Source organism: Hibiscus syriacus, unplaced genomic scaffold, assembly GCF_006381635.1.
Source record: "Hibiscus syriacus cultivar Baekdansim isolate YM2019G1 unplaced genomic scaffold, ASM638163v2 tig00112383_pilon, whole genome shotgun sequence".
Taxonomy (NCBI): Eukaryota; Viridiplantae; Streptophyta; class Magnoliopsida; order Malvales; family Malvaceae; genus Hibiscus; species Hibiscus syriacus.
In genome coordinates this window covers 1,605,156-1,620,897 of record NW_024063319.1, presented here as the reverse complement: position 1 = coordinate 1,620,897, position 15,742 = coordinate 1,605,156, and the positions used below count along the sequence as shown (strand labels likewise).

The window sequence follows — 15,742 nt, the reverse complement described above, 5'->3', positions numbered from 1 at the left end:
TTCAGACACAGGGCTCAAAGAGGGTGATTTGTAGTGCTCGGTTGGGCAAAGGATTGTACACCCTTGAAGGTTGAGTATCTCAAAATCATGTCTTATCCAGTTCTCTTAGGAAACCAATTTTATCTTCTGATCTCAATACCAATAAAATTATGTTATGGCACTCTAGATTAGGTCATCCTAGTTTTTTCTATCTTTCCAAATTGTTACCAAACTTATTTATAAATAAAGATACATCTTTGTTTTCCTGTGAAATTTGTAAAATAGCCAAACGCACCAGAAAACCATATATTGCAGCCAAATTTGAACCAACATCACATTTTTCTATCATCTATAGTGACATTTGGGGCCTTATTTATATCAAAAGTATTTATAGGTATAAGTGGTTTGTGTCTTTTATAGATGATTACTCTAGGACAACATGGGTATCCTTAATGAGAGAAAAGTCTGAGGTTGAGTCTCTCTTTAAAAGTTTTTATCAAAAATTTGAAAGACAATTTGAAATAAAAATCAAAATTCTAAGGAGTGACAATGGGAGTGGGTATTTGAATAAAACTCTTGGGTATTTCTTTAAGGAAAAAAGACATTGTTCACCTTACTTCTTGTGTCAACACACCTTAACAAAACGGGGTAGCATAAAGGAAAAATAGACATCTTCTAGAGGTTACTAGGTCTCTTATGTTTGCTGCTAATGCTCATAAGTATCTTTGAGGGAAGCTCTTTTTACAGCCACTTACCTCATCAATAGAATGCCAAGTAAGACCTTAGGTCTCAAAACTCCTACTAAGGTTCTGTTTCAGTTTTTCCCCATTTTAAACATTTAAACTCAAGTCTTTCTCCTCAGGTGTTTGGGTGTACAACCTTTGTTCATATCCACAACAGAGGCAAATTAGATCCTAGGTCCATAAAGTGTGTGTTCTTGGGCTATTCTTCAAGTCAGAAGGGTTACATGTATTACTCACATTCCATAAAAAAGACATATGTCTCCTTTGATGTTATATATTTTTGAAAACCAACCTTATTTTTCAGGAACATAAATTCAGGGGGAGAGTTACAAGGAATTTCAACCTATTCAAACCAATATTTCTTTACATCCTATCATTTCTTTACCTATTACTGTCTCTCCACAGCAGGCTAGCAATGTCTCAGTTCCTAGTGAGGGTGATGGGAATAACCTAATAACTCTGATGAATTACCTTCCTCCCTATCTCAGCAATCTAGTCCGTGCAAAACACCTTCCACCACTACAAAAAATGCACCTAACAATGACCTTGAAACCATAACTCCCCAACCGAAGCAACTCATTATTTACTCAAGAAGAAGGAAAGCTGTTGCTAGAGAAATCAGTCAGCCTAACATTTGCCAAGAACCAGATTTGGATCCTATTGTAGCTGAAATAGAAGGTAATGATGGTTCCCAAGAGGTTATTGTTGTTGATCTTGATGATTTTCCTATTGCTATTAGGAAGGGGGTAAGAAAATACAATGCTCATCCCATAAATAAGTATGTTGCATATGGAAAATTACAGTCTAATTTTAGGGACTTCACTGATAGCATTAACAGTGTGAAAATCCCATGAAATCTGACAGAAGCATTTCAATCTCTTGAGTGGAAAAAGGTTGTGGAAGAGGAGATAAAAGTGTTGCAAAAGAATAAGACACGAAGTTTGACAGATTTGCCAGAAGGGAAGAGAGTTATTGGATGCAGGTGTATATTCACAGTCAAATATCATTCAGATGAGAGTGTAGAAAGATACAAGGCAATGCTGGTTGCTAAAGGTTTTTCTCATTCCTATGGCATCGACTACTAGGAGACTTTTGCACCAATTCCAAAATTGAATACCATCAGAATATTGTTATCAGTAGCTGTTAACATGGACTGGAAATTGCATCAGCTGGACATAAAGAATGCTTTTCTGAATGGGAACCTTGAAGAAGAGGTATACATGGAGGTCCCATCGGATTAGAAGGAAAGGTTACTAAGAAAACTGTGTGCAAGCTCAATAAATCCTTATATGGCTTAAAACAGTCTCCTAGGGCTTGGTTTGATCGATTTGCTAAGGCTATGACACAGAATGGTTTCAAGCAAAGCCAAGTGGATCACACATTATTCAGAAAAATTACACCGAGTTGTAAGATAACCCTCCTAATTGTCTATGTAAATGATATGATTATAACTGACAGTAATATAGAAGAAATAGAAAAGCTAAAGATGGATCTTGCAAAGGAGTTTGAAACCAAGGATTTAGGGAGTATGAGATACTTCCTGGGTATGGAAGTCGCAAGGTCCGAGGAAGGGTTGGTCATAAACCAGCATAAGTATGTTTTGGATCTTCTTGCAAAAACTGGGATGCTCGACTGCAAACTAGTTGAAACTCCAATGGAGTCAAGCTTGAAGTTTAGCAAAGAATGGACTGGAAATACAGTAAACAAGGAAACCTACCAAAGGATAGTTGGGAAGTTGATATACCTTTCACTGACCATGCCTGATATTGCATACTCAATGAGCATTGTCAGCCAACATATGAGTGATCCTCGAGAAGAACATTTGGAAGCTGTTAATAGAATTCTAAGGTTCTTGAAGTTTACCACATGAGCTGGACTTATATTTAGAAAAAATCAAGATATAACAGTGAAGGTTTATACGGATGCAAGCTGGAGAGGTGAATTAACTAATAGAAGGTCAGTTAATGGCTATTGTACCTATGTTTGGGGTAATTTGGTGACTTGGAGAAGTAAAAAACAAGTAGTTGTCTCTCGAAGTAATAAGGAATCAGAGTTTAGAGCAATGACTCTAAGAATATGTGAAGGGATGTTGATTAAAAGACTGATCACAGTTTTGGACTTATATGACAAGAATAATTGAGATTTTTGGTGACAGTCAGTCATCTAGAAAAAAACCCAGTGCAACATGATAAAATGAAGCACATTGAGATAAAAATACATTTTATTTACGATAAGGTCAACAATGGAGTTGCAAAAATGCAGTACATTCCGACGAAGAAACAGTAGGCATATATCTTCACCAAAGCCCTTCCACGAGTGACTTTCGATGAGCTGTCATTTAAACTGGGTATATACAACATATATACACCAGTTTGAGGGGAAGTGTAGGTTATGTAAGTGTAAGGTTGTAGGAATTATAGAAATGAGTTTTTCCATCTATAAACACTAATTTTTCATTTTACTTTTTTTATTATTATTAATAATATATTATTATTATTATTATTATTAAATACATTTCAGGCCCAAACCCGAAAGCCTAAAGAGATACAAGCCCAACCCAGATCTGGCCCAATAGATCCAAAACCCAATTAGGGTTTTCATATTTCTACTAGGGGTTCTCAACCTTATCTAATCCACCGCCGCCTCTGAAGCCATTCCAGCCGATGCCTCCACTGCCAGATGGTCCAAACAGCCGCTACCGACGCTGCTACTACCACGATGCCAGCCTCGCTGAAGTCTCTAGAAGGCCAGATGGCCACCTAAGTCAATGCCCTATGGTGAGTCACCACATAGTTTGGTGACTCACCGCAATGACCTCTATTATCCAGTCCAAGGCGAGCTTGGTGGTGGTTATAAAAACCACTAAACCTGCGAAAGAAAAAAAACAGAGGCAAGAATGAGAGACCATCGACAGCAAGCAAAATACCCAACAACAAGAAACCATTCAGAAATAACAAAGGAAAAAAGAAGAGAAAGACTTACCCTTGAAGCCTTTTCTACCATCGGAAGCCCGAACGTCGCTAAAACCACCATATAACCGAAGGTAAAGCCATCGGTTTCTTTTAGATCTAGATTAATCGAGGTAGTTTTAGAACAAAGGGAGGCCATATTCGGCCTTAGAGTTGAAAGAGGGAAATTTGGGGTTATTTTCCTAAATTCCGACCACCGTTGGTGACCAACACCGGAGCACGGTGGCCGGCGGCTGTCGGAATTCCCTCCGGTGAGGGAAGATAGAGAGAGGGGAGAGGTTCTTTCCCTTTAGAGAGATAACCAAAGAGGAAAAATGAAGAGAACCGACCATTTTGGCCGGTTAAATAGGTATTAATACCCTCCTCCAAATGACGTCGTTTTGGGGAGGGATGCTTGTGTAATTTTTCTCCTGGGTAAATCATACCCGCAACCATTAAAGATTTGTAACTTTGCATTTTAGTCACTGAAATCAAATTCTGAACCTTTTAATTTGATATTTGAAGTTTGGTTTATTATAATTTAGTCCCTGACATAATTATATATATTTATGGTAAATAATAGATTTAGTCCCTTAGGTTTTAATAATTATTATTTTAATCATCGATTAATAATTAAGGTTAAATTACACTATTATTGCTTATATTTTTGTGATAATTCAAATTAGGCCCTCAATTTATATATTTTACATCTTAATCCCTAATTTGTTAATAATTTTATTTTAGATCATAAGTTTTATTTGTTTTATATGTTAATGCTATAATTTTAATTTTCTTTATTTTGTCATTGTTTTATTTAATTCTATGTTTAATTGCAATTTATTTTTATTTATATCAATATGTTTAATTTAATACTTTAAATATTAATTATTATTTTATTCTTATAAATATATTTGATTTAATAATAATGTTTATTTATTTTTAAATATTAAGAAAGGGCGGTCTTAAAATAACTAGACGTCCTATTCTGGTATTTTAAAATAAATAAATATCTTATTTATAAATATATATATATATATATATATATATATATATATATTTACTTCATTTTTATTATTTTTAGGAAAAATTATTATCTTTTTATTAATATTTATTTATTTCTTAATATTAAGAAATGGGATGTCTTAAAGCAACTAGATGTTCATTTCTGATATTTTTAAAATGAATAAATATCATGATTATAATAACTTAAATATATATATATATATATATATATACTTTTATATTTTAATATATTTTCTTAGAATTATCTTAATAAATTTGAAATAAGAGGATCATAAATTAAATTTACATCATAATTCTTAAATTTCTACTAATAGAGAGAATTTATAATCGAAATGGACCAATTTTGGGCATTGTGGGGGTGACTATCCTTTCCCAAATATAACCGACCACGAATCCCTTTTTATTATTAAAAAGAAAGAACTTTTGGTTAAACGCAGACCGGTTTATCTTTTAACTGATGTTTTCTTAAAAACTCTTTTAAAAGATGATTTTATGTATTCGACCTACCTAAATCAAAAGGTTCGATGGCGACTCCCAAAACATTTCAATAAAAACCATTTATTCATTCACATTACCTTCCATAGAGAGAAACCATTAGAGGGTCTCGTTGTGAAGACTGTGAATGAGGTTATGAATGATAATGATGTGTTCAAGGTGATATTGTCTGATGATCAAGAACCTATTAGAGAGCATGGTAATTCAAGACATCTTCAAGATTTGGTCCCAGGGGGCATTGGTGAATTGATGATTAGTGAAGAATCAATGAAACAAAAAAGTTCACTTGTGAAAGATAAGCTTTACCCAAAGAAAATGGGTATAGAAAAGGATCAAAGGCTGATCAAGAAGAAAATGAATATACAGGGTTTTCAATTCCCTCCCTTCCACTTTTCGAGTAAAAATTTGCATTAAAAAATGCTCTTAGCAATTACTCCATGATATGTTCAGCCACAGTGGCCTCCAAATGAAAAGTGGACCTATAAGGAGGTTCCTTGGATAAACGAGACTGGAACTCCAAATTGTTTAGCTAAGGTTCCTAGTAACATTGAGGGAAATTTCCAAGATCCTTTAGAGCAAGCAATTCAAAAGTGCAGGGTAAAAGAAGGGGTTAAGGTACAATGCTCAGAAATTATTGCCTTAACAGAGATTAATGTGATCAAAACTTGCGAAGAATATCAGATGCAAGAAAATGGGAAAAGAAATCGAAGCAAAAAGGTTCTCATGGATGTAATTCGAGATTGGCCCATAGGTCTAAAAATAAACTGGGATGATGCAACCATGAAAACATCTCAAACACCCATATCAGACTTCCTAAGGACGAGTGGGGCTTTGGGCAGTTTAGAGAACATGACGAATACTACGCCCATCATAACTACAATATGTGTTCAGAATCAGGACAAAGCTATTGTCACCAATGAGAATTGTTTGAGCCCAATTTCCAACTGATAAACGAGGAGATGAGATCTGACCAAAAAGCTACTAAGAAAGAAGTAGAGATCGGTGCGTTTGAGGAATCATTTAAACGATCCCAGATAAGAGAAATGATCAAAAGATAGGGGACAAGTGAGGACAAAGACTATGGTCCAATTATAAACCCAACATTCTAGGAATAATGGGGCACATTATAAATAAATAAGTGGAAGTTGTTATCTACCACTGTAGTACCTTTCTATTTTCAGCATCTTGTTTGAACTTGTTTTTTGTTCCTTTCTCTGCCTTGTTGTGATAAATAAATTTTTGTTGTTTTTATGGTTATGAGAAAATAATCAAACTTTAATCTTGAAATTTTTGAGTATCAAGTAGATTAAATATTCTTTTTCAAGAATTATAGATCTTTGGCAAGTGATAAAATTATTCCTTCCATATCCCATCCAATGCCAATTACTTGACCCTTACTAAAACCAAATCTTGACCATACATTTATCTAAGACTCAGAAATAATGCCTCTACCTGTTTTTGAGACACCAAATCCAGATTTTACCTTCTTGGGTAGATTTGATTTGTTTGTAACACTACATTCCACCATATACAGGACTTCAAAAGTCGCACATTTGTCCTTCCAAATACAAAACCATCATAAACCAAAAGACCTCAAAAGAACCAAACTTTCAATTATCCGTAAATCTTCCTGCAATAGGAGACGAGATGAGGCATCATGGATCAACTTACCGAAGATAATTTCGAGTGATTGGGGCATACTCAAAGAAGAAGAAAAAAAGATTGTTTTAGATAAATATATCATGCATTAATTAAATTGTTTTCATGTAAATAAATGTTAATCCCAAATATTCATCCCCCTGGGGATAACTCTTTTTACAGATATCTGTGTATGAGATGACGAATGGCATTGTTTCATTTATCCTTTCAAATATATATCCTTTGTATTCCCCATTTGAGCCTAAATTATTTTTTCTGATTCAACCCTAACCAATGATCACCATTCACATTGGGGGCAAGAAGAAGGATATCTGCTCAAAGGAATAAAGATTGTCAATCTAATTTTATTACGAAGGCAAATCTTCATAAAATAAAGAGAGTTTTGAACTACAAGGTAGGTCAAATACAAAGTGCTTGAAGATCAAATCCATACAAGATGAAAGAATTTTTGAAATACAAGAGGAAAATGAGGTTCTCAAAGCAATTGAAGTCCTATACTCATTTATCATAAGAAAAAAAAGAAAAAGGATGAAAAAGAAAAGAAAAAAATTTGAATCAAGATGGGTGACTCATTGAGCCTCAAGCTACAAGGTTGATCAAGTGCAATTAGTTCAAAGATTCATATTCAACAAGAAGAGCAAAAAAATGATGAAGATATGAGAAAATGGAAATTAACTAAAAAATTGACAGTCTAGAAGGATCCAAAAGAAGAATGACAAATAGCAAAGCAGATCCAAGTCAAGCAATGCAAGATTGAAGGCATCAGAATAAATTGATCATTGGTTCAATTACTCTTAAACATTTGTTTGGGCCTTTTTTATCCCTTTCTTTCATAACCATAAGCCCTGACCTACGTTACGTACCTGAAAAGTCCATTCTAATCATACATGGATTTCTATGTGAAAAAGACTATCTTCAGATTTCATTCTGCCTCTCAAGATTGATTTTTTTTGCAAAAATTGGTTTTTAAAATCTTTAATGCATGATATAAAAAATGATAAAAGGGGGGTTCAAGATGTAAAATTTCTAAATAACGTCTTGAAACCAAAGGAGGACTCGAGTCAAAAACCTAAAAAGGCGGCTCGAATATCGAATGGTGCAACAACGACATAAGAGACGATCTTAAGCTCTTGATGAAGCACCACACATCCCAAAGACGTTTCTGAGAATCTGGAGCCAAGAAGTATCTCTATGAGATGAATATAGAAACCATTTCTTCAAGTTAATGGACGCTCAAAGAGACATATATGTTGGATCAACCTGAGAGACCTTACTTTACCAAAATTAACCTACACCTTAAATCAGTCAATAATTTTGACATTTTCCATAGGACTATATTTTTATTATTTAAAAGTGTAGTTGATTTATTTGATATTCATTAAACTCGTTGTTTATGATTTGATTCTATTGTGAACCTGTACGAAACAATACTTTACAAAATTCTTTCATTATTTGATAAAGAAAGGAGAATAAAACATTTTCAAACAGGACAATCTCAAATGAGGAAGGTCCTTGAAGTAAATTGTTTCCTATTTTACCTCTATTGTAGAAAAAGAATAAGCAAGGCCAGAATGATGAAACATTCTTGAAAGCAAGTGGTCCAAGAAGCCAGAAAGTCTGGAGAATTGAACTTGTGACGCTCTCCTGTGCCATTATTAGCAATTCATCAAAAATTATTATCACTCATCTCATGCTGAGGTCGATAAGCATCAACAGAAAAATTATTTTCCCCAGCCATCAATCCATGTCTCCTAACATATCCTCCAATCACAGAGCTATAAGTCCCATTAGATGTGTTATAGGAATGAACAAGTCCACCACTTGCACTCTAGTTATATCGTGATGTTGGCTCAAGCCTTGATACATCATTGTTACTTCTTCCATGCCGATCATTTTCTTTGTCAGGATTATATCCGTTATGTCCTTCAAAAGATTGATGAACTTAAATTTGACATTGGAACAAATTCTACACTTATAGACTTTTCATATTGGGTAATATTGGTTACATGATTCCAAAAGTAGAGATAACCAGTTTTATCATCAACTAAACATTTTCATATTTCGGGAAGAGTGGGATATGGCAGTGCGTATCTTGGAGAAACAGAAAAGGCAGTCGCTGTAGCAGCCATTGCAAGAAAAGGCCCACAAAAAAATCGTCGAGTTTATCCCGATGATGTTTATTTCTTCGGGTAAGGTTGTTACACGAGATGCCACCAAAAACAAGGGCAAATCCACCAAATCTACTTATCAATTGCTCCAACCGATCATCATTCAGTTCTTGCACATCTGCTTTTAAAGGTATGCTGAGCCGGTAAAGGGAAATCTTTACACCACCGATCCCAGAGAAAAGAGACAGAACATTGATACCCCTGGGGAACATGTCTTTTAAAACCGAAAGATGATAAGCCATTGTGTCGACCTGGAATGGATTATCAATCGATTTATACCACTCTGTCAGACTAGATCCCTCCAGATCTAAAAAAATGGGCACCTCATTCAGAAGAGGCACATATCTCAGACATTTACATCTGAATGATTGATTACTTCTTAAGTTTGGGACCACATGAAGAAAATCCCTCAAGTTACAAAACAACACCGCTGTTTAGTGACACCATAATGAGAGCATTCAAGATTAACAGATTTGTGCACGAATAGAGCCACGAGTACCCTCAATGGGGCATTAGTAAAATTGGACCTCTTGGGGATCATGAGATTCAAATCAAACAAACATTGAGAGTAAGCCTTACAATTTAGAATGTTGGGGTATTTTGAAGGCTCAATTCAGATAGATCAATGTGCGACATCTTGAAGGCACATTTAAACCAGAAATAGAACGTTGGGGCATTTTGAAGGCTCACAAAAATATGAATATTTTAGCATTTTGGAGGCTCATCTCAGCAAGAAGTAATGTTGAACGCATCTGCAAATGTTGGGGCATTTTAAAGGTCACTTCAGACAGATCCATGTGGGGCATTATGAAGGCCCACGTTAGTATGTATTTTTAAAAGCTCATATTAATAAGAAGCAAATGTGGGGCATCCTGAAAGCCTATTTCAATCAGAATTAGGAATGTTGATACATTTTGAACGTTCATATCAGCAAATACTGGGCCATGCTGAAGGCATATATCATCTTATGGAAATATCATTGATTTGAGCAAATATTTCCAATAAGACAAAAAGGAATGAAGAATGAAAATGGTGAAACAGTGACAGTGAAGTTAACTATACATAATTGCTTCGTTCATCAGGCAGTTACATTAGGGTCCTGTTGTTGAACAAATATCTACTCAGCAAGTATGGTTTGAAATACCCAATCTTCTTAACCATGTGTCACATGACAGCGTGTCCTTTGTTAAAGATACATCACAGTTGATCCAGGGTTCAGTTCCTCAAGATCTCGGCTTTAAAATTGGTTTTTTGTGTGTCGGTGATGATTGGAAATATTTCTTTGAGGCTCCTGGAGGTTAGTTTCAATCATGTTGTTGAGGCTACGAAGCCGTTTTTCACAACAGTTTTCGCCTACTTGATGACATTGAAGAGAGAAGCTCAGCTTATGTATATTACTCTTATTCCCATTATTATTGGGGTTATCATTGCCATTCAGGGTGAACTGAGTTTTCATCTATTTGGTTTTATCATGTGTGTTTCATCTACAACAACAATAATTCCATGGACCTCATTCTGTACATGGCTCCTATAACAGATGTGTTTCTACTTCCTACAACACTCATTATGGAAGAAAACGTGATCGGTATCACACTTGCCCTTGCATGAGATAATAACAAGATCGGTTGGTATCTCTTATTCAATTCGACACTATCATATTTTGTGAATTTGACTAACTTTTTGGTCATAAAACACACCAGCATCCCAATTGTATTCCCACTGAGTTTTGTTCTCAAGTGGTCTTGTAACATCATACAAAAGTTTTGAATACTATGCAAAGAGCTTCATTGATGAGTGTTGAAAACATTTTGATATTTCGATATAACACATTAAGTTAAATGAATTTTAAGATTTTCCAAATGATTTTCTAAGTATATTCGATATAACTATTCGAATATCAAAACATTACTCCAAATCTTTTAAAGATCATTTTTAATCCTTACTCAAGTGTAAAATTAAGTTTTAATCTTAAAACAATTTCAAAATAATTTTACAAAGTATTTCAAATCATTTCAAAGCCAAAAATTCCAGATTGCTCAGAGGGAACCGATCCCCCCCTAAGGAGGTACCGATTCCCCCCTGAATGGTTTGGCTCCAAGAATTCCAGTATGCTCGGAGGGAACCGATTCCCCCCCAGGGGGTACTGATTCCCTCTTGTATAACGGTCGAAATATTTGAATTTTACACTTAGGGAATCGATTCCCCATAGGGGGTACCGATTCCCCCCACTCTCCAAACTATTTTATTTTTCACACTAAAACGGCTATATTATTTTCTCTAATCATCTCTAATGTTCATAAGTGATTCAAGGTGTATTTAAGCAAGCTTAGAAGCCATTGATCAACAACAAGAAACATCAAGCAATTAGAATCAAGAGAGAATCAAAGAGAAAGCATCAAACCTCAAGTTTGAGCATTTCAAGTCTATTTTTCATTCAATATTCATTTTTTCTTTTAAGAACACTTATTGTGCTCAACTGTATTTATTCTTGAGTGTTCTTTCTTTGTTCTAGAATTGTGCAAACATATTTGCCTTGTGAGGTTTTTCTTGTAAGTTTGCAAATTTGTATTTCTCTTTGAGAAAAGAGTGTTCTCAAGAATTGGGGTATATTCTTGAGGGAGTTGTAAGGTTATCTCTTTGGCCTCAAAAGAAAGAACAAATTATTGAATTTGTTGGAAAATCCTTAGTGTGGATAGCTAAGGTAGTGGACGTATACTTTGGTTGATAAAGTCGAACCACTCTAAATCGCTGTGCAATTTCTTTCAATTTTCTGCAAAAGCTTCCACCAAAATTTTTATTGCCAATTCACCCCCCTCTTGTCCAATTCAGTCAATCGATTAACTCAACAATGAGAAATCTGGGCAGAAGCCACAAGAAATGATGAATGTGTTTTCAAATGTTTTACGAAACATCTGTACAGAAGCCACAGCTGGATGAATGCATTGTCAAATGTTTTACCAACCAGTGATTATGGTGTTGAACCAATATTGTGATCATATGGTTTTCATTTATTGATGCAAGATAAAGATTGTCTTCTTCAACCCCAAGGTTAGAAGTGACATATGATGAAGATTTCTTTCCACAGAAGGGGAGCTGAAATTTTAACAACAAGAAACTAGTGGAGCCAACTAAGGTTGAACAATACGTTGTTAAACATCTCGACATGATATGGTCCAAGTTGCCTTGTTCGAGATCTGGTTAGATGTGGAGACATGAAAGGAATTAAGATAAATCTTCCTTATGATGTGTTTCAAGGGTCAAATTAGAACAGACTTTGCTCTCCTAATTAATCTCTGCTAAATTTGGCATATATACATCTACATTCTTCAAAGATGATATTTTCATTCTTCAAAGATGATATATTATCTCTTTAAAGATGATATATTATCTTTTCAAAGATGAAAGCTTTATTGGATTTTTACACAAGTCCAGATGAAGAAAACCGGTGTTATCCACAATGAAATGGGACAATAAGGGCATAATTCTGATTACGGCAAGAGTTCCATAAATGAAACATTTCTTTTGAGACTTTAATGAAACAAAGAAGACACAAATATACAAGTTGATCAGATGGTTCTTCATAAATGCAAGCTTGATAGCATAAGTTGCTACACTGATATATGCAGAAACCCTTGTAAAGGAATGATTAAGTAAAGGAAGACCTAGTTTGCCACTTTGAAGTCACATAAAGATTGCATCAACATTTATGCATTCATAAGAACATCATTTGCATAAAATAAAATGCATTACATTGATACATTTAATTGCATTCAAATATGAATTTTTACAGATCTTCGTATGAAAAAAGAAGATTCATGATAGAAAATACCTTACAAAAGGAAGAAAGAATTCAAATCACATCAGGAGAGGAAAACATCTGAAGAATAGATGGTCGCAATCCACAAATGAAGCATCATTTTGAAATAGGGCATGTTACCCAATCAATAAGTTATTTCAATGAGAAAACGATTTCAAAAGTTTCTCATTTAATCGTTTTCTGAAAATGTAATTGTGAATAGTAAGAAAACGATTTCCAAAGTTTCTTACTTAGTAAACTATTTCCCGCATCTGTAAGACCTCCAGTGCAGGATGTTTAAAATCCTTCAGGTCATCTGTAAGACCTCCAGTGCAGGATGTTTAAAATCCTCAGGGCCATCCATAAGACCTACAGTGCAGAATATTTTCAAAAGGCCTTCTGCAGTTTTTTGATATTTTAAAGCCTCTGGGTCATCTGTAAGACCTACAGTGCAAGATGATAAGACCTCAGGGCCATCCATAAGACCTACAGTTCAGGATGTTTTCAAAAAAGCCTTCAGGAGCTTTTTGATATTTAAAGCCTCTGGGTCATCTGTAAGACCTACAGTGCAAGATGATAAGACCTCAGGGCTATCCATAACACCTACAGTGTAGAATGTTTTCAAAAATCCTTCGGGAGCTTTTTGATATTTAAAACCTCCGGGTCATCTGTAAGATCTACAGTGCAAGATGATAAGACCTCATGGCCATCCATAAGACCTACAGTGCAGGATGTGTAAAAAAAGCCTTCGGGAGGTTTTTGATATTTAAAACCTCTGGGTCATCTGTAAGACCTTCGGTGCAAGATGATAAGACCTCAGGGCCATTCATAAGACCTCTAGGCAGAATATTTTCAACATTTCCATCCTACTCAAAAGAAGCCAAATGAAAAAATTATTGTCTTTTTCATCTTTGCTCTATTTTTGTTAACATAAGAATGAGCAAAGAGGCGCAGCTGTAGACACTAATTTTTCATTTTACTTTTGTTATTATTATTATTATTAATATATTATTATTATTATTAAATACATTTTAGGCCCAAACCCGAAGCACGTTTTATAACAAACCCAAAAGCCCAAAGAGATACAAGCCCAACCCGGATCTGGCCTAACAGACCCAAAACCTAATTAGGGTTTTCAAATTTCTACTAGGGTTTCTCAGCCCTATCCAAGCCACTGTCTCCTCTGAAGCCATTCAAGCCGTTGTCGACGCCTCCACTGCCAGATGGTCCAAACAACCGCTGTCGACGCTGCTACTGCCACGACGCCAGCCTCGCCGAAGTCTCCAGAAGGCCAGATGGCCATCCAGGTCAATGTCCTATGGTGAGTCACCACATAGTTTGGTGACTCACCGCAAAGAGCTCTATTATCTGGTCCAAGGCGAGCTCGGTGGTGGTTATAAAAACCACCAAACCTGCGAAAGAAAAAGAAAACAGAGGCAAGAACGAGAGACCATCGACAACAAGCAAAATACCCAACAACAAGGAACCATTCGGAAATAACAAAGGGAAAAAGAAGAGAAAGACTTACCCTTGAAGCCTTTTCTGCCATCGGAAGCCCGAACGTCGTTAAAACCACCATATAACCGAAGGTAAAGCCATCAGTTTCTTTTAGATCTAGATCAATCGAGGTAGTTTTAGAAAAAAAAAGGAGGCCATATTCGACCTTAGAGTTGAAAGAGGGAAATTTGGGGTTATTTTCCCGAATTTCGGCCACCATTGGTGACCGACACCAGAGCACGGTGGCCGGCGGCTGCCGGAATTCCCTCCGGTGTGGGAAGCTAGAGAGAGGGGAGAGATTCTCTCCCTTTAGAGAGAGAACCAAAGAGGAAAAATGAAGAGAACCGACCATTTTGGTCGGTTAAATGGGTATTAATACCCTCCTCCAAACGACGTCGTTTTGGGGAGGGATGTTTGTGTAATTTTTCTCGTGGGTAAATCATACCCGCAACCATTAAAGATTTGTAACTTTGCATTTTAGTCCCTGAAATCAAATTCTGAACCTTTTAATTTGATATTCAAAGTTTGGTTTATTATAATTTAGTCTATGACATAATTATATATATTTATGGTAAATAATAGATTTAGCCCCTTAGGTTTTAATAATTATTATTTTAATCACCGATTAATAATTAAGGTTAAATTACACTATTATTGCTTATATTTTTGTGATAATTCGAATTAGGCCCTTAATTTATATATTTTACATCTTAATCCCTAATTTGTTAATAATTTTTATTTTAGACCATAAGTTTTATTTCTTTTATATGTTAATGCTATAATTTTAATTTTCTTTATTTTGTCATTGTTTTATTTAATTCTATGTTTAATTGCAATTTATTTTTATTTTTATAAATATGTTTAATTTAATACTTTAAATATTAATTATTATTTTATTCTTATAAATATATTTGATTAAATAATAATGTTTATTTATTTTTAAATATTAAGAAATGGAGGTCTTAAAATAACTAGACGTCCTATTCTAGTATTTTAAAAATAAATAAATATCTTATATATATATATATATATATTTACTTCATTTTTATTATTTTTAGGAAAAATTATTATCTTTTTATTAATATTATTTATTTCTTAATTTAAGAAATGGGCTGTCTTAAAGCAACTAGATGTCTTTTTCTGATATTTTTAAAATGAATAAATATCATGATTATAATAACTTTTATATATATATATATATATATATATATTTACTTTACTTTTATATTTTAATATATTTTCTTAAAATTATCTTAATAAATTATGTAATTATTCTTTCTGTTTTTCAATCTCTTATTTCAAGGGATTACATCTCCTAGGATTAATATCTTTCCTAACTTAGAGTTTCCTAATTTAGAAACATAATTTATATATAAAGATGTAATATGTCCTACTGAAATATATAAGAATGAAATAACAGAGACTTACTCTGTT

At 34.4% G+C, this 15,742-nt stretch overlaps 1 protein-coding gene across 1 annotated transcript; it reads right to left on the bottom strand.

Annotated features, from left to right (window-relative positions):
- Positions 1–3,350: 3,350 nt before the first annotated feature.
- On the bottom strand, positions 3,351–9,257 carry LOC120178955 (DNA (cytosine-5)-methyltransferase DRM1A-like). Its single transcript, XM_039184706.1, has 3 exons — positions 9,050–9,257; positions 3,529–3,590; positions 3,351–3,461 (listed from the first exon to the last, which is right to left on the bottom strand). The coding sequence occupies exons 1-3, from the start codon at positions 9,255–9,257 to the stop codon at positions 3,351–3,353; spliced, it is 381 nt and encodes a 126-aa protein (XP_039040637.1).
- Between the last annotated feature and the right edge of the window lie 6,485 nt (positions 9,258–15,742).